The 26,151-nt window shown below is 51.6% G+C and overlaps 1 protein-coding gene across 4 annotated transcripts in view; it reads left to right on the top strand.

The window, feature by feature from the left end:
- The window catches only part of FLNB (filamin B), a 139,338-nt gene extending 113,400 nt beyond the window's left edge, over positions 1-25,938 (top strand). For all 4 annotated transcript variants that reach the window (XM_045807450.2, XM_045807449.2, XM_045807448.2 and 1 more), the window contains 15 exons: positions 214-354; positions 2,789-2,917; positions 3,750-3,923; positions 4,840-4,998; positions 5,264-5,467; positions 6,493-6,645; positions 6,750-6,872; positions 9,793-10,059; positions 10,673-10,810; positions 12,278-12,393; positions 15,612-15,744; positions 17,387-17,563; positions 21,839-22,057; positions 23,020-23,223; positions 24,156-25,938. In XM_045807450.2, the coding sequence (XP_045663406.2) occupies positions 214-354; positions 2,789-2,917; positions 3,750-3,923; positions 4,840-4,998; positions 5,264-5,467; positions 6,493-6,645; positions 6,750-6,872; positions 9,793-10,059; positions 10,673-10,810; positions 12,278-12,393; positions 15,612-15,744; positions 17,387-17,563; positions 21,839-22,057; positions 23,020-23,223; positions 24,156-24,343 (2,525 nt within the window). In that variant the 3' untranslated portion in view covers positions 24,344-25,938. The remainder of the gene's footprint in view (positions 1-213; positions 355-2,788; positions 2,918-3,749; positions 3,924-4,839; positions 4,999-5,263; positions 5,468-6,492; positions 6,646-6,749; positions 6,873-9,792; positions 10,060-10,672; positions 10,811-12,277; positions 12,394-15,611; positions 15,745-17,386; positions 17,564-21,838; positions 22,058-23,019; positions 23,224-24,155) is intronic.
- The last annotated feature ends 213 nt before the right edge of the window (positions 25,939-26,151 follow it).

Raw genomic sequence — 26,151 nt, 5'->3', positions numbered from 1 at the left:
AAAACTCTTTACTTGAGTTGCCTGCTGTATTTTGTGGAAGGAAAAGGGAGCAAAATAAAGGGCAAACATGGCTCTGTTTTCCTGCTGTGGATCTTCGATGCTTTCGGAAGCAGTGAGTATTCTTGGATCTGAAGGCCGCCTGTGCCTTTGCACTCAGCGTCTCTGGGGGAAGTCCCCGGGGGCTCATCGCCCTGTCTCCCTGTGCCCCAACAGGAGAGGTCCACATGCCTTCCGGGAAGACGGCCACACCTGAGATTGTGGACAACAAGGACGGCACGGTCACGGTCAGATACGCCCCCACTGAGGTCGGGCTGCATGAGATGCACATCAAATACATGGGCAGCCACATCCCTGGTGAGTCAGGCTCCGCGCCTGGGGCAGCGCGCCCTGCAGGATGGTGAGACTCGGGCCTGAACATCTGGGAGGTTTGCACAGACGCTCAGCCAGCTGCTGTGTGGGAAACGGTTCTCGGTGGCAGGATCGGGAATGCAGGGCGGGTGTCCCTATGAAACCAAACAGCCTGTGACCCCAGCAGATCCAGCTACTTTCCAGAAGGGACGATGCAGTGAAGCATCCCGGGTTACAGTTCAGGCCCTTAGGTCCATGATTGATTGTCTTTTTCCCTATGCCGAGCGTGGTGCTCTGGGAGAAAAGTGTGAGGCGCATTGAGGGACTTTCCAGCCTGGCCTGCAGAGCCCTGTGTGGTGTGGAGCTTTGGGGTGGGAGGACAGGACAAGCTGCCTTATGTTCACACTGACCTTGACGAGGAAATTCAGCTCAGATTTCATGTCTGTCAACCAGCACAGTGTTATTCTTTTTTTAAAAAAAAAAAATTGTTTAAGTAGTTCTCTGTTTTTTAATTTAAGATTTTGAGTAGGCAACATATCCACATGGTTTATAAAAACGATATGGGGAAAGGTTTCCTTCCTGCCCATATCACCCACCTGACCTCTCCTTGAACTTGACTGCTGTTAATTTTTTATGTTAGATTTCGGAATATTTTTAAGACTGTACAAACAAATGGGAAATACAGATTCTTAAGCCCTTTCCCATTCGTACATTAATAGTAGCATACTCTGCACATCGTTCTGAGCTCGTCCTTTTCAGTCTAACGGTGTATCCAGGAGAGCTTTGCATGCCCGAACGACACAGCGGGTTCGTGGTGTCACACTGTTTGGGTGAATATGGTATATCCCACCATTTCCCCTATTGGAGGACATTTAGGGTCTCCCCTACCTTCTGCTGTCATTAGTCAGGCTACCGTGAATAGCCTCCATAGCCATCATCTCACACTTGCCAAGCTATAGCTGTGAGATTTAGTTCCCAGGGCAGGCATCGTGGCCACAGGTAAACACAGCTATCATTTTGATAGATCTTGCCAAACTGCCTTTCAGTGGGGCTCCCCTAATTCACACGCCCACCAGCAAAGTAGATGAACACCTGCTTTCCACCAGTTTTTGGATCTTTGCAAGACAGTTCAAAAAAAACAGTATCTCAGCGTTGCTTTGTTTGTATTTCTCTCGTGAGTGAGATTGAGCAACTTTCTCTATGTTTAAGTACTATTTGTATTTCTTTTTCTGTGAACTGAGCGCTTGTTTCCTTGGCCAGGATTTTCTATAGGGTTGTTGGCCTTTGGCATATCAGTTTCTGAGAGCAAATTAAACATTGGAGAGATTAGCCCTTTGTGATAGAAGTTGCAAATATTTCTCCCCGTTTCATGTTTGCTGTAGTTTATGCATATATGTATGCATAATATTTGTTTAAAGCAAAAATATATTATCTGCTTTTATCTAAATATTCTAAAGATGCAGATACAGAGAAAGTAAAAATGTCTTTCTCCTCTTTCCCTTTTACTTCCACTGCTGGGGTGTGTGTCCTTTCAGATATTTTTCTCTGTGCCTACAGAACAGGTATATAATTTTGTTTTTTTCTTCAAAGACGTGAGATAATGGTATTACTATTATATAGCAACTTATTTTTTTCTCTTTTTAATATAACACATTATGAATAGTTAATACACACAGATCTCCCTCTTTTTGTTTTGTTTTTTTGAGGGAGAGGGCATGTGCATGCGAGCGGGCAAGCAAGGGGGGAGGGGCAGAGGGAGCGGGAGAGAATCTCAGGCTCCACGCGCAACGTAGAGCCCGACACAGGGCTCGATCTCCCGACTCTGAGATCGTGACCTGAGCTGAAATCAAGAGTCAGACACTTACCGACTGAGCCACCCAGGCGCCCCCTCCCTCGTTATTTTTAATGACCTGCCGGTGGACCAGTGTTTAACCAGCCCCCTATTGTTGGACACTGGAGTCTTTTCCTAAATTGGATCTGAGAACTATGGAAATGGAAGTCCTTGCACAGGGCTGGGAGTGGGGAGGGGAGAAAGGACCACTGCGGGGTGGATGACTAGCAGCCTCATCGTGCCTTACACTTTCAAAGGTGCAGCAAATGGCCTTCCCAAAAGACCTCTCCAGCTGTGTTTCCGCCAGTAGTGAGTCATTTCTTCACGTGGTCAGCTCTTTCCTCCCTCATTGGTCAGGTTGAGCTGCACAGTCCTGCTTGAGCCCCTTCTCGTCTGGAGCGACCCTGGGGATTGTTTTTCTTGTGCAGTGCGAGTAGACCTATTGGGTATCCCGGCATGGTCAGCTCTCCTGGAGTCTCCTTTCGATTTCTGCCCTTGCGTCGGAGACACCGCCCTGCCTGCTGGTAGGGGAACGTTAAGACCTTGGGTGTCCAAGGGATGCGTTCCCCCCTCAATGCATCCCCCTCGATTTTGTCTCTGTCAACCCAGAAAGCCCACTCCAGTTCTATGTGAACTACCCGAACAGTGGGAGCGTTTCTGCATACGGTCCAGGCCTGGTATACGGAGTGGCCAACAAAACCGCCACCTTCACCATCGTCACCGAGGATGCGGGAGAAGGTACCTTGTGGTTCACGTGGGCTGTGCGCTTCCGGCCGGCCGTTTGGGCAGTTGAGTGGGCACAGTTCCAGAGCAGCTTTTACAAATAAGACTGCTGAATGGTAGCATTCGTCTTTTCTTTTCTCATAAATCTCTTCTGTAGAGCTTCTCTGTCTTCACCCAAAGCAGAACTTTTGAAGTCCTTTGCGTTCTGATCGAAATCAGGTCGATGCTTTTGTGTGACTTGCCTGAAATATAAGCATGCATTTTGGTAGATAATGTTTAGCTTTTGTTCTTTCTTGCACATATATCTATGTCTAGAGGACTATATGAGGTGCTGCCCATTCCCGATAAAGCTCTATGCTTATTCCCCTTATCATGGAAGGAGACTTCTAAGTTTGTGGTCCTTTTTTAAAGATTTTAAGTAATCACACCCAACATGGGGCTCAAACTCACAACCCCAAGATCAAGAGTCGCTCTGCTGACTGAGCCACCCAGTGCTCCTAAATTTATGGTTCCAATGGGATTTTCATGGTGGCATCCAGTGCCCCACCAGCAGGGACAGTGTGTGTGTGACCCTCCCATATGTGTGATTGGCGTGCTGGGTCTCTTTCACATCCCCTTGTATCCTGAAGAATAGAGAGAACTTCAGGGTCGCTTGTAGTGAAGAATTCAGTGGGTAGATTTACAGTGTAAATTACTTTGTTCTGACGTGCCCCTTGCCCGGGGCTCATGAGGCATGTATCAGTCTATTGTTCCTGGCATTGGGACTGCCCTGGATGAGGTGTGATCTCTGTTGAAACAAGGAAACATTCTCTCCCTAAAGTCTCTCCCTCCTTCCTTCCATCCACAGGTGGCCTCGACTTGGCTATCGAGGGGCCCTCCAAGGCCGAAATCAGCTGCATCGACAACAAAGATGGGACGTGCACGGTGACCTATCTGCCCACCCTGCCAGGCGACTACAGCATCCTGGTCAAGTACAACGACAAGCACATCCCTGGCAGCCCCTTCACAGCCAAGATTACAGGTAGGGTTACCTGGCTTGTTGGGGGAGGGGCAAGGGCTTCCTAGGGGAGGTATGGCTGCCCCGATAGCCTCTCTTCCCATCAGACCAGTGGCAGCAGGCTAGGCACCTAAGTGTATGTTTCACGCAGACTCCCTGGGGAGGAGTTGGGGTGCAAAGTCAACTTTGGACCAGCCTGATTCCTCCCTTAGCTGGTAATCCAAGGGAAAGCAAGCAGTACCATTCAGAGGGCCCTCGTTTTGAGCCAGTCTGACCACAGCATGCCAATAGCAGGCCCCCAGATGGAGGCATTCAGATAGTATATGAATTGTGTGACTACATGAACTCAAAGATGCCCTTCAGCGTCACAGATAGATTTCCTCTCCATTTTCGGATGGAAAAACTGATGCTGGGAGAGAGAGTGGTTTAGCCAAATTCATACATGGGTATTCGGGGACTCAGATACAGGTTATCCGATTCAGAGCCCACATTCCTAATGTCTGTTGTGCTCGCTATGTTCATATCGCGCTGGCAGTAGGTTATAAAGGGAAGGTTTGAAAGGCGAGGTTCTTGTCCCTGAGGAGTTCAGACCTGTCTGGGAAGCAGTCAACAGCCCCGTGTGGCACACGAGCAGTGTGCACCTGAGGGAACGCCCAAGGCAGGCAGGTGACAGGTGCCTCCGGCCGGCAAAGACTCCTTTAAAAAGTGGCCGGAGAAGACTCAGGTCTCCTGCCAGTTCCCAGTCTTCCCTTTCACCAGACAAAATTAGCCAGCACTGGTCGTTGGTTAGGTCTGCTCATCATCCCAGACGGGCTTTGTCCCTTAACTCGGAGTAATTCATTCTCACGTGCTCCTCTGTAAGTGCATGTGGCCTGAGGGCTTCAGAGAGCCTGGGAGACCACGTGTCACAGGAGCTCATGGTGGGGGGGATGTTTCCCAGACGACAGCAGACGGTGCTCTCAGGTGAAGCTAGGCTCTGCTGCCGACTTCCTGCTTGACATCAGCGAGACAGACCTGAGCACTCTGACGGCCAGCATCAAGGCGCCGTCAGGCCGCGACGAGCCCTGTCTCCTCAAGAGGCTTCCCAACAACCACATTGGTGAGCCCGGGGCTGCCTTCCTGGCTGGAGCTGGGCGGGAGGTGGGTGTGCCCCCAGTTCTGCGCTGGGGACCCAGTCGCACATTAGGGGACCATGTGAGCCACCTTCTGGGTCACACATGGTAAGTCTGAGTGCATTTCTGCATTGCCACGTTGGCCATTCTCTTGGACACTCTGGGCTGCTACAAAGTCAGGGAGGAAGTCCTATTTGCATTCCTGCTCCCCGCTCCCTGCACCTTACACACACCGTCTGTGCTCCGGTGCAGGGATCTCCTTCATCCCCCGGGAGGTGGGTGAACACCTGGTCAGCATCAAGAAGAACGGCAGCCACGTGGCCAACAGCCCCGTGTCCATCATGGTGGTCCAGTCCGAGATTGGGGATGCACGCAGAGCCAAAGTCTATGGCCGGGGCCTGTCGGAGGGCCGGACATTCGAGATGTCTGAATTCATCGTGGACACACGGGATGCAGGTGTGTGGAGTTGCTCCTGGGGAAAGGCTTGCAGGAATGGTCGCCTTTTTGCTCAGGCTGCTTTGTCTTTTCATCCCACCACCTGCCCTTTCTTTCTGAGCCTCCTTCAAGCTGTAGGTGCTTGTACCTGCTGTAGCATTGAGGCCCCATGACCCCCAGGGACGTAGGTATCATCTGCATTTCTAAATAAAGAAACCGGGGCGTTCAGGAGTGAACATTCCGTCTGCTCCTGGCATTTGAATCCAGAGCCAAAGCTAGTCACAGATCTCCCTGTCATGATGTGTCCTCCCACTATCATCTGCCACTTTCCGGGACCTCCTGGGCTCATCCCAAGCAAAGGAGGTTGGGCCAGCTGGCCAGGATCATGTCAGCTGAGCCGTGCTTTCGTGGAAATGTGCAATTTCTTCCTGGTTCCTCTTTAAAATGGCTTGAATTGGGTTGGGCCTCTTCAGACTGTCCCAGATGACAGTATCTTCATCTTCTGCCTTCTTGAGTCATGGCCATATCGGCGGCTTCCGGACGAAGTCACAGTCCCAGGGGAGAGAGCTAGAGAATCTCTGGTCCTGGTGGGCTGATGCCCCCTGTTGATTCTTCAGGTTGTTAAACCTTCGGATCTGCTCCCTTCGTGGTTCCCTGGTTGGACATCGGAGGTGCCTGGGGGCGGTTTAAAAATTCACAGTCTCAGACCTGCAGCTCATGATTAACACGTGCCGTTCTCGGAGGCGTGTGGCCAGAGTGTCTTCCCCAGCGGGTGCTGTAGGATAGCTGCTCAGGTGGGATAGTAAGATAGCCTTGAGAAAAGAATTCTGTGGTCAAAGCCACACCCAGCAGGTTTTTTCGCTACAGGATTTCTCAGAGCCTTTCACCTGCTCCTCTGCCTGGCGCTCTCTGATAGGGGCTGCCTGGCGCTTCTGTATTTCTGCTGTCTGGAAATAACAGTTTGAATTTCCATCCTTTCTGCCTGCATTGAGCTCCCCCTCCCCAGTGAGTTGTGGTGCCATCAGCCCCGGGCTACCGTGTTGCAGGTTATGGTGGCATATCCTTGGCAGTGGAAGGTCCCAGCAAAGTGGACATCCAGACGGAGGACCTGGAAGATGGCACCTGCAAGGTCTCCTACTTCCCCACGGTGCCTGGCGTTTACATTGTCTCCACCAAGTTCGCTGATGAGCACGTACCTGGTGCGTCCAGCCCCCTCCGCCCTCCCCGTGTGATGCTTTGGTTTTCTGTCGATGCCATGCCTCAGCCTCTGGGCTGCTCACGAGGGCCTTCTCGGTTCTTGCAGGGAGCCCGTTTACCGTGAAGATCAGCGGGGAGGGAAGAGTCAAGGAGAGCATCACCCGTACCAGTCGGGCTCCGTCTGTGGCCACTGTCGGGAGCATCTGTGACCTGAACCTGAAAATCCCAGGTGAGCATGAGGAGTTTAGGGGTCAGGGCAGGGAGCACCATTGGAAACCATGTCTGGACATGGCCTAGGACATACTAAGTGTTCTGTGGGTAACTATTTGTAAGTAAGTGATGTATGTATTTATATTTTTCATACTATTTTCACAGAGCCCCATCCAAGAAAAAAAATATCTGTTTACCTGCTACCTTTTTCTTCTTCCAAATGAAAATGGCGTTATTGTGTTCCGTGGCAGGGAAGATAGAGACGCTTTTAGATTTGAATTTATTATCTGTTGAATAGAGTGTCCTGTGAGTGAGAGAATCGGCCCCACGGATGCCAGTATTAGGAAGTAGTTCGGAAGTGTCAGCCTAATGGCATCCTTCCAATATTCAGTTCATGTCTTCCATCCCTACAGTGGGAATGGAGACTGGGTAGGTGGGCCACATCCAGCCTTTTGGCCGTGCATGGTGTAAACAGACACCTCGGTCTGTCTGAATGTGGTCCAGGTTCCTTCTGGAGAGCTGTCTCTGGGGCGCCTGGATGGCTCAGTTGGTTAAGCGTCTGCCTTCGGCTCAGGTCATGATCCCTGATCCCTCGATCCCATGATCGAGCCTCATGTCGGGCTCCCTGCTCAGCGGGGAGTCTGCTTCTCCCTCTCCTTCAGCCTCTCCCCTTCACTCGTTCTCTCTCTCTGTTAAACAAGCAGCTAGCCGTCCTAACTATAAATACAGGTTTTGAGGGTGCAGAAGCTGCCACACGCTGTGTCATTGCACAGATTCCATGGGGACGGAAAAGTGAAATAGTCTTCTGATGACGCTTGGGTTGTGATCTGGAGAGGGGGCCGCTTCTCCTCCACCACTTTTCCCCTCTTTCCCAACATGCCCCCCGTCTGCCTACCCAGCCTCCTCCGCAGTCCTCAGCGGCTTCTTCCTGTGTGGGGTGCACCACTGGTCACGTGAGAACGCGGGGAAAGCCTCGTTACTGCGGTGTCCAGACAGAAGCACTTAGTAAAAAGAGCTGATGCATTGTGATCATGAAAAGTTCAGGTGTTTCAAATCGGGGAAAGGAAGTGTCGCCTCCTCTCCCATCAGCCGGGAACGTGGTGGTTCACAGGTGGGGCACAGAGCTGGACCCTGTTTGCCTCCAGCCTCATGAACATGCGGGGCCGCATTCAGATCACACTCGTGCACTCACCTCTCACACACTGTATTGTGGGCCTCTTTCCACGTCAAAAATGATACTTCCACATCGTATTTTTTTAAAGGATTTTGTCCATTTAGTTATTTGAAAGAGAGAGAGAGAGCAAGTGGGAGGAGGAGCAGAGGGAGAGGGACAAGTAGACTCCACGCTGAGCGTGGAGCCTGACGCAGGGCTTGATCTCCCGACCCTGAGATCATGACCTGAGCCGAAATCAAGAGTTGGACATTTAACCGACTAAGCCACGTAGGCGCCCCTCCACGTCATATTTTTATTCCTAAGATTCCATTCCATGTCCTGATGCACCGTCCTTCACTGCATAGGCTCAATCCTTGTACGCTCATTTCCATCCCTGGATTCCAGCGGCCGGTGCTCCGTGACATTCTCCACCATGTGCCCAGGCTGTCTGCACATCGGATGGATGCCCCAGGGTGGGATGGCAGGGCTGCTGTGGTTCGAATGCTGCCCCACCTTGGCAGACCACCCTCGTGATAAAGGATCCATGCCCGTTTCTCCATTTCCCCACCAGCCCGGGGCACTGTGTTTTGTTCCCACTTGGACTAATCCAACGGAAAAATACGGTGTCCAGTTTTCAGTTTCATTTCTCGGGTCACTAGTGACAAGGGCTGTGTTTTCATCTATTTTTCTTTCCTTATTTTGCAAGTTCTCTATGTCCTGAGGACTAGCAGGTCAGTTTCTCTTTCTCTAAAGTCTGTCTGGCTCTTGGCTCCTCCTTGCTCTGATCAGGTACTTCTTGGTGCCAGCTGACTCTGGGTGAGTCATCCCCCTCACCTACATGAGCCTCTCCGTCAGAACGGAGGATGACTCGTCAGCTTCCAGATGTCCTCTGGACCCAGACCGTGTGGGGCGACCCTCTCCTCAACCGCCCTTCCTTTCTCTGTCCTCAGGGCTCAAAGTCATGGCTGCCCCGCCCAGATGGTGTAGGGCTGGCGAGTGCAGCTTCATGTGGCTCTAGGTGATGGCATTACATGGTCACCCAGCATGCGGTGCGCCTGTCTCCACCACGACAGTGCAGGCACGGTCACTGGCATGGCATGAGCGCCTCAGGGGCGGCAGACGCGGTCTGCGTCCCGGTGTCGGTGACCGGAAGCGTCACTTTTCTGAAAGCATGGCCTCTGGTATTTGACTCGCTCGAAGCTTTGCTCACGCATGGTTTCCCTTTGCAGTTGTGACCAACGTGGGTTCACCTTTTTCTCTAAATGCATTTTGTCTTGTTGCCTTAAAGAAATGCCAAGGCTTCTGGAAAGTGTGGGGTGATGGTTCTTGAATTTTCTGCCCTTACCTGCCTATGGAAAAGAGCCCCTGTAAGCATGGTAGATGGGCACGTGCCACCTTCGGCTTAGAAACGTCTGAGCTATTGTAGTTTTTATGTACCTGCTGTCACCACCAACTCCAGGCTCTGGTTTGAAACTGCCGTGCGGAATTAGTGCCAGCCAGGAAGACTGTAAAAGTATACAGTGGGGCAAAGTGTCACTGTCCCTAGAATGTTCCCTGCACTGGGCGGCTGGAGGGGCCCTGCTGTCTCCATGGTGGCCATAGCCACCCACGATTTGAGGGACACAGGAGGGTAGGCATCCCGCCTGAATGGGAGAAAGCTGAGCACCCCACACCCCCCGGGCTGCACCCGCCTTGCCCTCTGCTGCTTGCCCTGCATGGCGTGCTCTGCCTTGGTCCCTCACCCTAACCCTGCTTTCTTCCCCCCCAAACTCCTGCCGCCTTTCAGAAATCGACAGCAGTGACATGTCAGCCCACGTCACCAGCCCCTCTGGCCGCGTCACTGAGGCAGAGATCGTGTCTGTGGGGAAGAACTCGCACTGTGTCCGCTTTGTGCCCCAGGAGATGGGCGTTCACACAGTCAGCGTCAAGTACCGCGGCCAGCACGTGACCGGCAGCCCCTTCCAGTTCACCGTGGGGCCGCTGGGCGAGGGGGGCGCCCACAAGGTCCGCGCGGGAGGCCCCGGCCTGGAGAGAGGAGAAGCAGGGGTTCCAGGTGAGCGTGCGGGCGGGCTTGTTACTTGAGAAGAACACGAGGAGCCTGGTGGTGTGAGCAGCCCGTGTTCTTCACCCCGTTGCAGAGAAAGACTCTCGGTGTGTGTGATTCTGGTGGTGGTACTAAGGGGCATTCTTTAAAACAAGGCTTCTGTGGCTACACGTGTTTAGGAACTGCTCACTTACCCAAAGCTAAACAAGTTTCTTACTGAGGGACCCCTCAGAGCCTCTAATGACCGTGTGTGTGAGCATCTAAGAGGGGCGCAGACTAATGAAGCTCTTTGCAGAGCTGCCTGCGTCGGTGACATTCGGTGGAACACGCTAGAATTCTAGAAAACCAATTGTAGTGGTGGTTGCTGCTGGGAAGATCTGTAGGGACAAAACTGAGCCTTCTCATCTTTTTCTGCCTCAGTTGGTGTGTTCAGAGATGCCGGATTTCCCATGAGCTTCATGTTCTCGTGGGTGATGCTTTAAAAACATCGGTGATGCCCGCCCTTGGGGCTCTGCTTGGGGTTAAAAAGAAAAGGGAGCAGACATAACCCAGCATCATGCGTGTGAGCAAGAAGAGAGCCTGTCCCAGGCTTGGTCACTAACCAGGTGTTTCTCTGCTTCAGCCGAATTCAGCATCTGGACCCGGGAGGCAGGCGCTGGCGGCTTGTCTATTGCCGTCGAGGGCCCCAGTAAGGCCGAGATTACGTTCGATGACCATAAAAATGGATCGTGCGGGGTGTCTTACATTGCCCAGGAGCCTGGTATGTAATCATGGGCCACCTGAGGATGTGTTCCTTGTTGGGGGATGCTTAGGTTGTAGGGAACGGAAGCCTGGCAAGGTAGCTCGAGTGAAAGAGTTTATCTGTATGGGTGCGTGGGCGTGCCCCCTGGAAACCCTAGGCAGGAAATCTAGTCAGGCCTCAAGGGGGCAGGAAGTCTGGTTCTCTGGTCCTTCTCTGTTGGCCTGTCTGCTTAATGCTTTCATTCAACCCTGTTACTCTGCCAGCCTGCCCATCCTTGGCTGTGTGGCAGCTCTAGAAGAGTGGCCCTGGCACCTGAGCTCCCTCGAGCAGCAGCTCTTGACCTTTTGTGGGCCATGGACTCTTTGGGGCACCTGGCAAAGCCTATAGGGAAAACGGTTCTCAGGTTAATGTTTTGAAACATAAAATAAAATGCATTGGGGGCGCCTGGGTGGCTAAGTCGTTAAGCGTCAGCCTTTGGCTCAGGACGTGATTCCGGTGTTCTGGGATCAAGCCCCGCATCAGGCTCCCCCGTGGGGAGCCTGCTTCTTCCTCTCCCACTCCCCCTGCTTGTGTTCCCTCTCTTGCTGGTTGTCTGTCTCTCTGTCAGATAAATAAATAAAATCTTTTTAAAAAATGCATTGGATTATAGAGGAAATCAGTTATATTAAAATGTAGTTATCAAAATCTTCAAGGGAATGTGTAACATAATAACATATGCACATTTTCCTGAATACATTAAGTCATAGGATTTGGTGATGGTCTGTTAATTACCTTAATTGCAAAGTAGTGGTGAGTGTAAAATGACAAGGTATGTATGAAACTGTAAAGTGACATGAAGACATCTGTGATCTTTGGTGGTGACAAAGTCACGAGTACTTCTAATGTGTACTTCTAGTGTTTCTTGTTGGCATTTCTAAAGAAAGGAAATGCTAGATTTCGGCCTAAAGTTAGTGAAAGTAAAGATGTAATTTTTTTTCCCGTTTAAGTTTCCTGAGTCTTCTGAGTTCTATACACAGGCCCTTAGGGAGGCCCTGTGGACCCAGGTTAAGAATCTGGACCCTTGGGGTGCCTGGGTGGCTCAGTCTGTTAAGTGTCTGCCTTCAGCTCAGGTCATGATCCCAGGGTCCTGGGATCGAGCCCTGCTTCGGGCTCCTTGCTCATAAGAGTCTCCTTCTCCCTCTCCCTCTGCCCCTCCCCCACTCGTGCATGTGTGTGTGCACTCTCTCTCTCAAATAAATAAAATCTTTAGTAAAAAAAAAAAAAAAAAAAAAAAAAAAGGACAAGCATCTCGGCCCTTGCCCAACTAAGGGAATCATATTGGCTCAACCTCAGCTGTCATCCACCCTCAACCAACCAACCAGCCATGGCCATCGGGGAGGCAGGGGCTCTTGGAAGGCATTTCAGTCCTAGGAAGGAAGCCAGAGGCCGCTCTGGAACGACCTTCCCAGAATCTCTGAAATGATGGGACTTTCCTGTGCCCCCCAGGTAACTACGAGGTGTCTATCAAGTTCAACGACGAGCACATCCCCGAGAGTCCTTACGTGGTGCCGGTCATCGCGCCCTCCGACGACGCCCGGCGCCTCACTGTTATGAGCCTTCAGGTGAGACGCAAGGAAGCATCCATCTCATTGGCCACAGGCCGACCAGTGAAGCCCTGGACCCTTGAGGCCGTTTCAATCCCCCCTTCAGTGCCAAGGGCCCCATCCCAGTGTGACCACAGATGCTGCCAGCTGTAGAGGACCTTTCCCTGAGAGTCACCCCCCCCCCCCAACGTATAGGACAGGAGACACTTGGGGCAAGGGGAAACAGAGCCACAGTCAACAAAACACCGCAACATTTGAGAACAAGTTTGTTGTTTAAATATTTATTGAAGAGAAACAAAGGAGGCCTGTTAATAATTGGTTAAGGGGTAAGGAGGGTTTTCAAACACCACGAACACCAGACCAACAGTCCGGTGACATTCTGCCTGCTATTGCAGCTTCCTTTCCCTCCAGAAAGTCAGCTGCAATTGATTTTATTATGATGATTTATTTATAAATGTGCAAGGCACTACGTAAGGACTTTATCAGTATTGCCTCATTAAATCCTTGCAAGAGCCTGGTGGGTAGGTTTCTCCTGACCCCATTTTAAAGATGGAAAAACTGAGGTATGGAGAGATTGTGGCTACCAGAAAACCAGCTAGTGTGAGGCAGAGTGAGGGTCTCTGTGGCTCCAGAACCTGTGGTCTTAACCGTGGCCTCCTTTATCCCCGCCCTGGCACTGTAGCGAGTGGTGACATAGTCCAACCTATTGGGATGCCAGGCAGTGCAACTTCTCGCCTGTCTTTGACAGGCTATCAAATTCCAGGTTGCATCAGAGCCTGCAGCCGAACAAAGAACCACTGTAGGGATGCCTTTGGGTCTGTGCTCGGGACACTGAAAAGTAATTAGGTGTCTGAATCAGGAGTAGCAAATTGGTTGCAGGATTAACACCGGAATCCCCAGATCTGATTTCTGATTAATGGGATTTCTAAGTAGCCTTCAGCTGCCGCCCTCCCCCGCCCCCATTCTTGAAAATACTGGATGAAAACCCAATCCTAGATCTCAGGTTGGTGATCTCATTGGCTCTAACTCCACGCACTTGGTTCATACTTGACATTCTGACCATACCCTGAGGACACTTGGTACTGCCGGTGGTGCCAGACATCAGGGAACCCAGACAGAACCCAAAGCAGAATCGCCGTCCGCAGATTGAAGAGGCCTCAGGCGGAGAGTACCAAGGGTGCCCACTGGTCGCTGTGGTGTAGATGTTTTTCTTGTGTTTCATTTAAAGGCTTCTTAACAGAAGTTCCTTATGTGGCCGACTTAACTAAAACCTGTGGAGGGAGATAAACCCAGCATTTGTTGAGGGCAAAGGGCTGCCTTCCTGCATCTCGAAGATTTCTTTCAGATCTTCTGAGGCGTTTATCTCCCTCTTGAGGATTTAGCGGCAAGTGGATTCAGGTAATGTAAATGGGTCTGTCCCCAAAAAACCTGGTTTGGAGAAATCCTCTCCAAAAGACTTTTCTGTAGAGTCCTCGCATCACAGTTGGGTCGTAAATATTTGAGTAAGTGTGCAGCAGGCTGTGTCTCCATCAGGCTTTTGTAACTAGCGGCTCCAGGAGGAGGGGCGAGCGTCAGCTTCGTCCCGTTTTTCCCCAGGTCACTTGGTGCTGAGTGATACGTAATTTATTTATTGGAGATTTGCTGGAGGCCTGCACGCCAACATCTGGTGTTGGTTAGGAAAAGAGAGGCCTGTATTGTTTTGTCTTGCTTTTAAGACCTTTGAGAAAATTGAAGTCGGCTGGCATTTTGTGGAGGAGGGGATGGTGGGATGGGGGAGATCTGGCGATCAGAGATCACTGAATTTTGTGTGCAGTCCTCTCTCCCCAGTCTGTAACCTCTAGCGCAGCATAGTGGAATAGAATGTTCTACAACAATGGAAATGTCTCCCATCTCCTCTGTGCAATATGGTAGCCACTGGCCACATGTGGCTCTTGAGCCCTTGAAATGTTGCTGGTGTAACTGAGGAACTAAATCTTTAATTATTTAATTTAATTTAATTGATTTAAATTTTAAAAAATACAGTCCCCTGGGCTAGTGACTGCCAAATTAGGCAGTGCAGCTTTAGTGCCTTGCTACCGAGATGTGGTCCTGGGACTAGCAGCCTCACCATCGCCTGGGAAGTTACTAGAATCCTAGAATTCCAGGCTCCCCGCCCTCAGACCTGCTGGATCAGAATCTGCATTTCAAGACCCCCCCACGTCCTCCGATTGCAAATTGAGGTATCATCGCACAATGAGGTATCATCTGTCCAATCAAGTTTAGCACAAAACTGCTTGCTTGTAAAATGTTGTGGTTTAGGACTGGCTGATTTTAAAATATCTTAAGCATTTAAACCTCTAATCCCCTCCTCCTGGGAGAGGCTGTAGTTTCCAGGGCAGAATGTGGAGGGTGAAACTGATCCAGTGAAGAGTGAAAGCTAGCCTTCTTTCTGTTGTGTGGGTTTTTTTGTTTGTTTGTTTGTTTGTTTGTTTTTTGGTGGGGGTGGGGACAGGGAGTGCGATGTAGACAATCTCTAAATGCATATTAATATTTAACAGTAAGGTGACCTTTGTGAGCCTTTCCGTGTATGGACCAGGCCCTGTGCTAAGTGCTTGGAATGCACCACTTCATTTCATCCTCGTACAGCAGCTCTCTGGGGTAGATTCGGTTATTATGCCCATTTTACAGTTGAGGAGACTGGGTCTCAAAGGTTGAACAACTTACTTACATAGCTGAGAAATGGTAGTCACCCCCGGTCCTGCTGATTCTTCACCGTGTATAGTCCTTTACGAGTTTATTGAAAGTCATCTCCATTCCTCCCCTTGAGACAAAAAATAGCAATGATATAAAACTTTGTTCATTTGGTGAGTACATGGTTTTTTCAGTTGCCGGGTTCCTCTTAAGAGAGGGCCCTTCCTTTTATGACCTGGAAGACACTGTGTTTTCTGGCTGTCCAGGTCTTGTTTGGAATATGGAAATGAGAGTTCTGTTGGCCAGGATGCCTAAGTCTCCAAATCCAGTAACCATCTCTTCCAGCCCGAACCAAGGTGCTAGACACCGCCGACGTGTGTCTCTGCTGTCTTATATTTAAAGCCAGAAGTGTGGAGGAAGGCACTTGCTCTTCTGTTGTCAGATAGCATAAACATTCTGGACCTTTTTGCATGAACACTGTCCCCTGGAGTCCCGGGTCGGGTCAGTGTGTGCCACGGAGCAGGAACACCAAGGGCCGTAACCTGTTTAATGTATTAAATTCCCAGGAATCGGGATTAAAAGTTAACCAGCCAGCCTCCTTTGCTATAAGGTTGAATGGGGCAAAAGGCAAGATCGATGCAAAGGTGCACAGCCCCTCCGGAGCCGTGGAGGAGTGCCACGTGTCTGAGCTGGAGCCAGGTAAGCCGGAGGCGGGTGGGCAGGCCCCAGCTTCTGCGCCTCCCGGAGGGACGTTCCCGCAGGCGCGTGTCCCTGCAGAGGGCTGGTCGGCCGCCCCGACGCCCGCCAGCCTTCAGATTCCCTTCTGCTGCTCTTGCCAGGCACTGTGTACCAATTAGGCATAAACATTTGCCAGGGACTGGGAGACACTTTGGGATATAGCCGTCCTTTTCTTTTCTTTTCTTTTTTCTTTTCTTTTCTTTCTTTTTTTTTTTTAACAAATACTGCTTTATTTTCTGTTGTTTTTCAGATTCCGTTCCCATTATTCATTGTGATTTTTTTTCTCCTAGTTTAACAAAATCTTACAGATTTTTATTATGTTGTTGACCTTATGACATGAATAAGTACTCTTCGACCTCATTTTACTCTGAGGGAAAAGTTAATTGATGTTCTTCCGTAAACTTCAAAGAATCTGGGGTTCCAGTATGCTTACTAGTGTAAGATTTTCCTGCCCGCTCCCTTGACATACGCAATTCTCTGACGTCTATCAACTTTAATGAGCCGTTTTGCCAGTGAACATTTATTAAGTGTGAGAGACTTGGCAGGACGGTAAGGCTAAGGAAGGCATGATGCCTGCCCTCAAAGAGGAGCTCAGAGTGGAGTGGGGACCTGGCCGGAAGCCTTCAGTACCCTGGGGAGGACCCCAGGTGGTCACCAGTACCTCAGGGGAACCGAGAACCAAATGATAAAGGAGCAGGAGAGAAAAGTAGTTTCTGCCTTGGTGAGGCCAGGAGGGCTTCTCAGAGGAAGTGACATTGACTATGGGCCCTGATGCATGAGGAAGGGCCCTGTGATCACTGCCCTTATCGGGCATTTGCTTGCTGTGCGTCCTGCAACGCGTACAGCAAAGGTAGACATCTTGGGAGGTAGAACAGGTGGTCTGCATCCCAGGTGGGAGGGCTTCAAGGGGGAAGAGATGGCTGGGGGGTACATGACGGGTGGATATTCTTGGTGTTGTCAGTGGACAGATTGCCGCGTGCCAGGACCCAGACACACTGAAAAACCTGGCCATTGCCCTGGGGGGCAGTTGCTAGCTTAGAGCTTAATACAGAAGCATTAATGCCGGTTGGAGCCATTGCTTTTCCCTTCAAGGGGCCAAGTAGAGAACCTTTGTGAGAAGGGAGCTTTTCATAAAGAAAGTGTTCTCTCAGGGGCACCTGGATGGCTCAGTCAGTTAAGCTCAGGTCAGGATCCCAGGGTCCTGGGATCAAGCCCCGGGTGGGGCTCCCTGCTCAGCAGGGAGTCTGCTTCTTCCTCTTCCTCTGTCTCTCCCTCTGCTCATTCTCTCTCTCTCTCTCAAATAAATAAAAAATCTTAAAAAAGAAAAGAAAAAAGAAATTGTTCTCCCAAGGCAGACACCACAGAGGATGAAACCTAGAATTTGAGATTTGGATGCATTTCCCAAAGGGTTGACAGAGGACACGTAAATAGGCCCGTCTGCCTTTGAAGTCCAGCATACTGGGTGCCAGGCTTCCAGTAGAGCTATGGTCCTTAGTAATGATTTAAAATCCAGCATCTCAGGCTGGCCTCCCGTCCTTTGTCCTCCCCTCGCTCGGCTGTGTCCGCGTACTCAGCTTACCCTGTGCTTTGCTCCCTCTCCTAGACAAGTACGCCGTGCGCTTCATCCCCCACGAGAACGGCATCCACACGATCGACGTCAAGTTCAACGGGAGCCACGTGGTTGGAAGCCCCTTCAAAGTGCGCGTCGGGGAGCCCGGACAGGCGGGGAACCCCGCCCTGGTGTCCGCCTATGGTGCCGGGCTTGAGGGGGGCACCACAGGTAACCCACGACCTCCGGCTCTCATCTTTAACCGAGCCCGCCCCAGGGGCTCAGCCAGGGCGAGCTCTCCAGGCTTCGGAAAGCCTTCTCTGTGTTCTCCCAGGGAAGCTGCAATGATGGACACTTTGGAGCTCTTGATCTCCAGAGTTGTTTGGGGACATGTGGTTTGACCGGCGATAAGTCCGGAGCAAGGGCTTGATGACCGTGTTCTCACACCCCATTACTGTTTGCTCTGCTTCCCCTGTCTTCCTTGGCCAAGTGCCTTGACTTCGGGGCCAGGACACTGATCGTGAGGGAATACGGCGCCCTGCCTTTGCTTGTGAGGGTTTCTTTGCCCACAGATGAATCAGTGATACAGAGGATTCAGTGCGTGTGAGGGGCCTCCCGGGAGGCCTCCTGCCCCTCGGTTCTTTCAGCAGTCATGGGCTCACAGAAACAACCTTGAATCAGCAGTAGGACCTGTCACGGTCTGCTGCCTCCTTTTAGTTTCTGGTCCTCAGGGAGGAAGAGAACAGATGGTGGCAAAGAATTCTAGAGCTTTTTGGACTCCTTACAATTTGTTTTTAGTCTTTGCCATGGATGGGACACATTTGATGGTGAAGGAGGCATAACTGGCTCCGTCCCCTTGCTTCTCCCTCCCTCCGTCTAGACCCAGGAGGGAACACCACCGATGGTTCAGGGGAGGACCTCCGACTGCCTGTGTCTGGCATCCTCACGCATGGTCGCTTAGCTGGTTGGTTTGTTAAAAAGGTAGACATGTAGTTTGGCTTTTATTGTACAGAAATAACGCACGTGCTGCTTTACAGCGTTTTTCACTTGGCATCTTAAAGAACTTGTGTCAAAAGACAGGTCTATGCCCCTAGTAATGTCTGCAGTTAGTGTTCATCCCGTGAGCTCGAGGCGGGCCTTGGGTGGGTCACTGGTATGGAGAGTGCCAGCACGGGTTGCTGGTCCACTCAGACTTCTCTGCAGGGCATGTCCATAGACATGGACGCACTGGGAGCTGGTTTGCACTGGGTGTTACCTTGGGCCTTTGGAAGGTCCTGGCTCGAGTCCCTTGTGTGTGTGCACATTCTGCTCTGGTCTCCCCCGATGCGGTGAGTTGGACAGAGCAGACGTGCCTCGCATGGGCAAGGAGATGAGTGGCTGCGGTTACTGGGCATCCAGCCCTAGGGAGCCAGTGTCCTAAGTGGCCCGAGGGGCCCTGCCCAGGTGCAGGAGTCACTGACAGGCTGGCATGCCACCTGGAGCTCTGGTCATAGCAGTGGCCTCAGCAGAACCACCCAGAGGGGTGGTGTAAGTGCTTCTGGACTCCCGAGGTCCGTCCAGCCTGGCTCCACACTGAACTGTGGGCCAGCAGCTTGCCCTTTATAACAGGCATGGTAACACTTCACCCTATGCTGTTCCATTTCACAGATGAAGAAAGTGAGGCTCAGAAAGGGTGAGTCACTCCCTAAGCTTACTTAGCTGGGAGGGTGCAGAACCAGGAGTCAGTCCAGGTCCATGACCTCAAAGCCTGTACCCTTAACCCTGGAGTTTTGCTGCCTCCCTCAGTGGCTGGGTCACCCAGAGGTAGTGACTGCACCCCTGGCCGACTCGGGGGGGGGGGTATCCTAAACCAGGACCCCTGTTGTCTCAGCTGCCTGGAACTGTCCCCAGGCAGTACTGTAGGCATTTGGTCCCTGGCAAGCCACCCACCATTAAAGACCACATGGGGTCCTCCGGGCGTTTGGAGGCACGCACACCTTGGTCCGGGTCCCGCAGCAGCCACTGAGGTCTCCTGCAGCTGCCAGCAGCCACCTTACCCTCCTGCTGGGTCACACCTGCTGCGTTCGGGGCCTCTCATGCTTCCTCTTGGCTATTCGCATGCCTTCTCGGGAGCTTGGGTTTCAGGCTGTGCTTTGCAAGAGCTGGATGCCAGTGAGAGAAGGAGCCAGTCTTACAGGGAGACTCCCAGCCAGGAGGGAGAGGTACAGAGCACGCCTGTTTCAAAGCCTGTGTAAATATTGCTCTTGTCAAGGGGAAGGCGTCTTGTTTTTCTAGCGCTCCCACTCCCAAGCCTTTTCCCAAATCCATCCCAAGATTACACAGCTGCAGTGTGCCTGGAATGAAAAGGTGTCTGTGCTTGGCTGCTGGAGGGTCTGGAATCCTGACCTGCAGGATAATGCGAACTTGCCCGTGTTTTTATGGGTGGGCTTGCTGTATCTCTTGGCTTGAGCTTTAAATGGTCCATTTTACAGGTTTTGGAGCAGGGGAATGTGGAGAATTTGGGGTGGGACTGTCTGCTTGCCCGGGAATTGAGAGGTCGGGCGTTAGACCAGGGGGTTCTCGACGCTCTGGACCAGAAGAGCAGTCTTCCTGGTAAAGTGCTCCAAGAACCCCAGTGTGCACGAGGTGCGACAGAAGGGGCTCCTGCCCTCCCCTGCCCCCTCGCCCCCCTTCATGCTGGAGTAGGGCTGCAGGAGACGCGCATTAACCGCGCAGGAGCTCAGCTGCGCGCATCCAGTGCGGCAGGGGAAGACTGGCTTGCCCAGAGACGCTGGGGTATCGTGTTGGTTCTAGCTGCAGGCGGTAGGCAGAGGGACTCCTGCATGTGCATTTTCTGTCTCTTCACTTCGCTCAGGCAAGTGCCTGAGCCCCGCACTGGTCAGATCTTGTGTTTAAATCTGAGTCCTGCCATTCCCCAGCTGGGTGACTTGGCACAAAGGATTTGACCTCACCAGGCCTCCACTTCCTTCCTGTAAAATGGGAAGAATAAGGGAGCCCACCTGATAGGCTGTTCCAGGTAGCTCTTGCCCTGTTATTCCTTACTTCCCTTTCCCCACCTCATCTCCCCTGGCTCTCCAGGCCTTCACAGCCAGGATTCACGGATCTTGATCTTTCAGGAGAAGGGAGCAACTTGTTAAAATGGGTTGGGCTTCTTTCCACTACAGCCGGGTCTTTTCATCTTCACTTTAAAAATATCTTTCCTTATCGTCGCCTTGCAGCTACTTCCTGGAAGTGCCGTCCCTTGTCGTGCGCCAGCCCTCCCTTGCCCTCACAGCCTCGCTCTTGGCTGCACAGTTTAGAAATAAGGTTGAGATAATTGCGGGGGTGGGGGTGTTGGCTGGGACAGGAGCCTCAGGAGCTTCCAGAAGCAGCTGGGTTGTGTTTGGGGGTTGCATGATAGCAGCGCCTTTGTTTTATTGATAGCCAGAACAATAATTCTTTCTCTGGCCTAGGAGCTATAATTAAACCGAAATAGTTCCCAGCTGGGGCGGCATCCAGGGCTCCGAAAGAAAGCACTGCCCTGCACAAGGCTGCTGTGCCCGGGATGGCCCGTAGAGGGCACTGTAGCGGCCGCCCTCATGGACCACCTCATCCCCCTCTAGACTGGAAATGGGCCTGAAGGAGTGGAGGCTTTTGCAGGGCATTGGGCTCAGGCGGGAACGCACCGTGGTCATTGGTCGGCCCAGCTTTCCTTCCGTCGCGAGGCAGGATGTCCGTCCAGGAGGCCCCTGTGGGCCAGGCAAGAGGCTCCGGAGGCACACAGAATTGTCCAGACCCCAGTTGCCTAGTTTGTAGCGCTGACTGGCAAGTGCCTGAGCCTCCCTGAGCCTCTGTCATTTGTTAAACAGGAATCACTGGGCACGTAACAGGGTGCTTACTGTGGGATATGGAGCCTGAGCGGTGCGAGGGTGGCTCAGTTAGCAGGAGCCGCTGTGTTGGCCCTGTTCTTGTTGCTGGTGTTCATGGCAGAGTGGGGGGCGGGCAGATTCTAGCAGCTGCCCTGGTCTTCAGCGTGGTGTCTGGGGCAAGGAGCCTGTGGGGGAGGAAGAAGATGCTAGGCCTGCTTGGCTTCTCCAAGTGCACTCGGGAAAAAGGAAAGGTCAGAGGGGCCCACGCCCCCCCGCACTGATGCAGGGCTAAGCCCCCGGCAGCTGAAACAGCATTTCAGGCTGACAATGAAGACGAAGACTCAGGCTTCTTGCTGTCGGCCACCGCGCCTGCTCAGAGGCAAGAACAGGGTGTCCTGGCCATTGGTGCTGGTGGGCGAAATGTCAGCCACACTCTTGCCTCCGCCTTGGAAAGAGAGTTACTGCCCCCAGGGCCCGAGGCCCTCTGTGCCAGGAGCTCAGAGCTAGTATTGGTGGGTTCGCCTGCCACCAAGGCCACCCCTCTGGGGGGATCCTGCGTGTTCCCCCACCATTGCTTCAGTGCCCTTGGGAAAGCTCCCCAAACCACACACCCCCATCCCTCCAAACCAATACGACATTCCCTCTTCCTTTCTCCCAGGTATCCAGTCTGAATTTTTCATCAACACCACCCGAGCAGGGCCAGGGACATTATCTGTCACCATTGAAGGCCCGTCCAAAGTTAAAATGGATTGCCAGGAAACCCCAGAAGGGTACAAAGTCATGTACACCCCCATGGCTCCTGGAAACTACCTGATTGGCGTCAAATATGGCGGGCCCAACCACATTGTGGGCAGTCCATTCAAGGCCAAAGTGACAGGTAACTAAACAGCTTTGAAGTACTCTTTTTCCTGGGGAGCATGTCTTGTCACATTACCAACAGAGTTACTCGACACTAGAAACTGTGGGTTATTTTAGATATGTTGAATCTACTTTGAATCTTGAAAGTAAAGAAATGGTAGGACATGCCAGGGGAGTAAACATCTTTAGAAGCCCATGGGTATATGCTACCGTCATCCCCCTACAAAATAATGAGTGTAGAAATGGAAAAATCGTATTTTCTTTTTTTAACAGAAAAGAAAAAAATATTTACATTTTTGAAATCTTACATATTTGTTTAGATCAGGACCCGAAAAATCCCTTTATTTCTAAGCTTCACTTTTAAAATAATCAAAAGGTTTTATTAAATTTATAAAAATGTGCCTCCTTCTGAACACTAGACAAAATACCAGTCAAAACCACCTCACAGCCCATGGCCCAAGGTAGTCACCATAAATACTGTGGTAAATCCCTTCCACATGTCTCTGCTTGGTTCACTGTTCTATGAGTAGGATAGCTTCATAGCCGAAGAATTAAAAGATTCAGATAGAAAAATCATCCTCTCGCATGCAGAGAGAACCATTTTGTTATTATATGTTCTCCCCAACATATAACCTTGTTTTTACACTGTTTATACATAAGAGTATTTTATATCAATGGAAAGAGGTAAATCCTACAGGGTGGCGGGAGGTTATGTGGGAGGGGTTTCCAGGCTTTGTCATTTGCCCCACTGTGGGTTTGGACCCGGGGGTGTGGAAGACATTATGGGGGGGAGATGGGGAGATGGGAATGTTTAGATCAGGTGTTGGGGATACAAGGTGGGGATGTGGTAGCTTTGCGATCCAGCTGTTGAGGTGCACGGACTGTCCTAGAGCTTCCGCCCGGGGCCCTCCCCTCTTCTAGCTGAGAGGACCCACTGGCTCTGGCCATTCACTCCTACCTCCCCTTCCTTCCATCTTCTAGGCCAGCGTCTGGTCAGCCCTGGCGCAGCCAATGAGACCTCGTCCATTCTGGTGGAGTCCGTGACCAGGTCGTCCACAGAGACCTGCTTTAGTGCCATCCCCAAGGCGTCCTCAGATGCCAGCAAGGTGACCTCCAAGGGGGCAGGCCTCTCAAAGGCCTTCGTGGGCCAGAAGAGCTCCTTCCTGGTGGACTGCAGCAAAGCTGGTAGGTAGCCTGCTCCTGCTCGAGGGTCAGGGTGGAGGCGTGCTGAGCACCCTCTGTTAACTTTAGTCTCCCCTGCAGTGCCCACCTCCCTGTGCAGCCCAGACATCTGCAAGTAACCTTGTTCATTACCCCATTCTCCTGCACTTCATATTTTCCTCTCTTTTGCCTCTTGATTCTTTCAGATGCCCTCAAGGTAGACAAGAAAGGTGGCATTATCCCTGCTACAGAGGGGCAAATTGAATCAGTAACCCGGCCCCTTCTCTGCCAGTAATTGCTTTAATTGCAATTAAACTTGGGTATTTATTTGGGTGTCAGTGGTTAGTCGCCTGGGTTCTGGCATCTGGCACATCTGGGCTGGAAACCTGGCTCCACTACTTCTCCCTCCTCCCCCCGCTCCCTCCCTCCCTTCAGTCCTTCCTTCCTTCCGCAAACTTAGCCATGTGATCTTGGGAAGGTTACTAAATCTTTTTCTTAGAGTCAGTTTCTTGTTCTCTAAAATGGGAATAACGAAGTCACCTCCCGTGAGTTTCTGTTGAGAATAAAGGAGACCAGAGTAGCCATCACTTACGGAACTCTTGCGACGAGCTAAGGGCTTCACATATAACTTCTGCAAACCTCACAGCAAGCCCATGGGCTGGGTGCTGGCGTCATCTCCTGTTTACAGATGGGCAAGCTAAGGCAGAGCGAGGTCAAGTTCCACATCCAAGGTTACCCAGCTAGAAAGTGGCAGGCAGGAATTTGAACCCACGCCACCGGGCTCTGAGTCTCTGCTTATAGTTGCCATGCCATCCCACCTCTCAAAGGTCCCAGCGTCATTGTAGAATCTCAGCAGACAATAGTTGGTGTATTTCCTTTGGCTCCCATTTCCCCTTCCCTTCCTCTGCCTTCCATGATGCATCCTGACAGAGTAACCACCTTTCTTTGCCTCCCAGGTTCCAACATGCTGCTGATTGGTGTCCATGGGCCAACCACCCCCTGTGAAGAGGTCTCCATGAAGCACGTGGGCAACCAGCAATACAACGTCACATACGTCGTCAAGGAGAAGGGAGATTATGTTCTGGCCGTGAAGTGGGGAGAGGAACACATCCCCGGCAGTCCCTTCCACGTCACAGTGCCTTAAAATGGTTCTCGTCCAATCCTGGGAGGAGTTCTGGTGGTTGCTTTTCTTGCTTGTTTGTAACTTGTTTTATACAAAGTTTTCCTCCAGCCTGTTTATGGGTCTGAAACCCCATCCCGAAAACATTGCCGTTCTAAAGTGCCTTGAGAAATAAGTCCTAGACTCAACTCTTTAGGGACACGCTGGGGACTCTTAAGAAATGCACACTCATGCAATGGGCTGAGAAGATTTTCATGCACACTCGGTTCAGATCCGACCTCTTGCAGATCACCCCCTGCAGACAGACCAAGGTCACTCGCAAGACTGACATTTCTAAAGAATGAAATTGACTAGCCCGTTCATGAAACAAGACTGGCAGGGAGGGACAGGGCAAAGAGGCGACCTAGTTTAGGCTGTCATTTAGAAAAGAAGATGACTTAAAACCAGCTTCTTCTCTCCAGCACCCTATCACATAAAAGGCTCTTAGGCAGACACCATTGATTCAACACTACTCATCTCCACACCCCCACCCGCTCCATGGCCTTTTTACACGTCTCAAAGGGCAGCCAGTACATGGTGGCAGATTGGCCTCAATGCTTCCTAGTGCCCCTGCCTCGTTCTGCTGAGTATTTCCCTGCAAAGTTGTAACATGTGCCCATCTTGGCAGCCACGTTTTCTTTTGTCTTTAAAGGCCATTCAAGTCTGTGGGTCCGAGGAAATTCTACTGTAGCAAGCAGCCCCCTCCTGCCAAAGATCCCTTTTTTCTTTTAACCACCGCGAGCCTTTGTTCTTAACACACTCCAGCCATTTGTCAGTCTTTGATGAGTCTTGCCAACACGTTCGAAGTGACCACAGGTGGGTCACTATGTCAGCGCCCTCGTCTGCAGAGGCCTGTCATGGGACAGACCACTCCACACCCACCTCCAATCAGCCGTGGGATCACTTCTGAAAAATAATCATAGATAGGAGAGAATGGAACTCCTGCTGACCTTTGGCCTCAAAGTCAGGGCACTGTGGAGGCAGTGGGAAGGACAGCAGCAGCTCCTGGTGGTCTGTCATGAGGCAGAAATAATGAGAGCTACATAGCCGATGGCGGCTCTGTATGCATTTGGCCCTGACTGTGTCATCTGAGGCTGTTTGGAAAGCAACGTGCAGGTGCAAAATTCCAAATGGGTATAAGGCATTTTGCACCCCTTTCTGCAGACTGAGCTGGCTCTGGGATAAAGGTAAAGCATTTGCGGACCCTGCCTGACTTCAGGGCCCGGGTGTGTGGGGTGTGGTCTGGGCAGGCAGACCTTTTTGATTTGCTGCTCCATCCTGAGGAAGGGGCTGCTGTTGTCACGAGTGCCTCCATGGGTGGGACAAGGAGTGAGGTAGGGGACTGTCCCCAAGATGCAGCAGCTGGGGGCAGGTGTTGGCAATAGCCCCCTTCTTAGAAACCGGAGCAGTCTGAAGCCTAATGTGAAAGGGCCATGGGTTTTGTAAACTGGGACGTGGAAGCGAAACTGGAATCAAACGCCGACTGTAAATTGTATCCTGTAACTTATTAAATGTTTGCTCCGTCAAGCTCCCTTGGCGTCCTTGGAGGATGCTGTTTCTGAATAAATGGTTCAAGTCTCTGACCGGCTTTCCCTACCCCTGGCTGAAAGGACACAGATTAGCAGCTTGTTCTGACCATGAGCCTGGCCTCGTTTGCAGGGGGATGGCTTGCTTTCCTGTGAGCCCCGCTGGGGGGGGTATCATCAGGAAAGGCCGGGCAGCCAAACAGGCTGGGCCTGGCGGTGAGGGCACTGGGGACGGGGCACACGGGCCGGGACACCAACACAACCTCG

This window comes from Ursus americanus, chromosome 14, assembly GCF_024610735.1.
Source record: "Ursus americanus isolate L20-20 chromosome 14, mUrsAme1.1.p, whole genome shotgun sequence".
In the NCBI taxonomy this organism is placed as follows: Eukaryota; Metazoa; Chordata; class Mammalia; order Carnivora; family Ursidae; genus Ursus; species Ursus americanus.
Note: the sequence above shows the minus strand (reverse complement) of the source record. Positions and strands in the feature narration are given on the sequence as shown.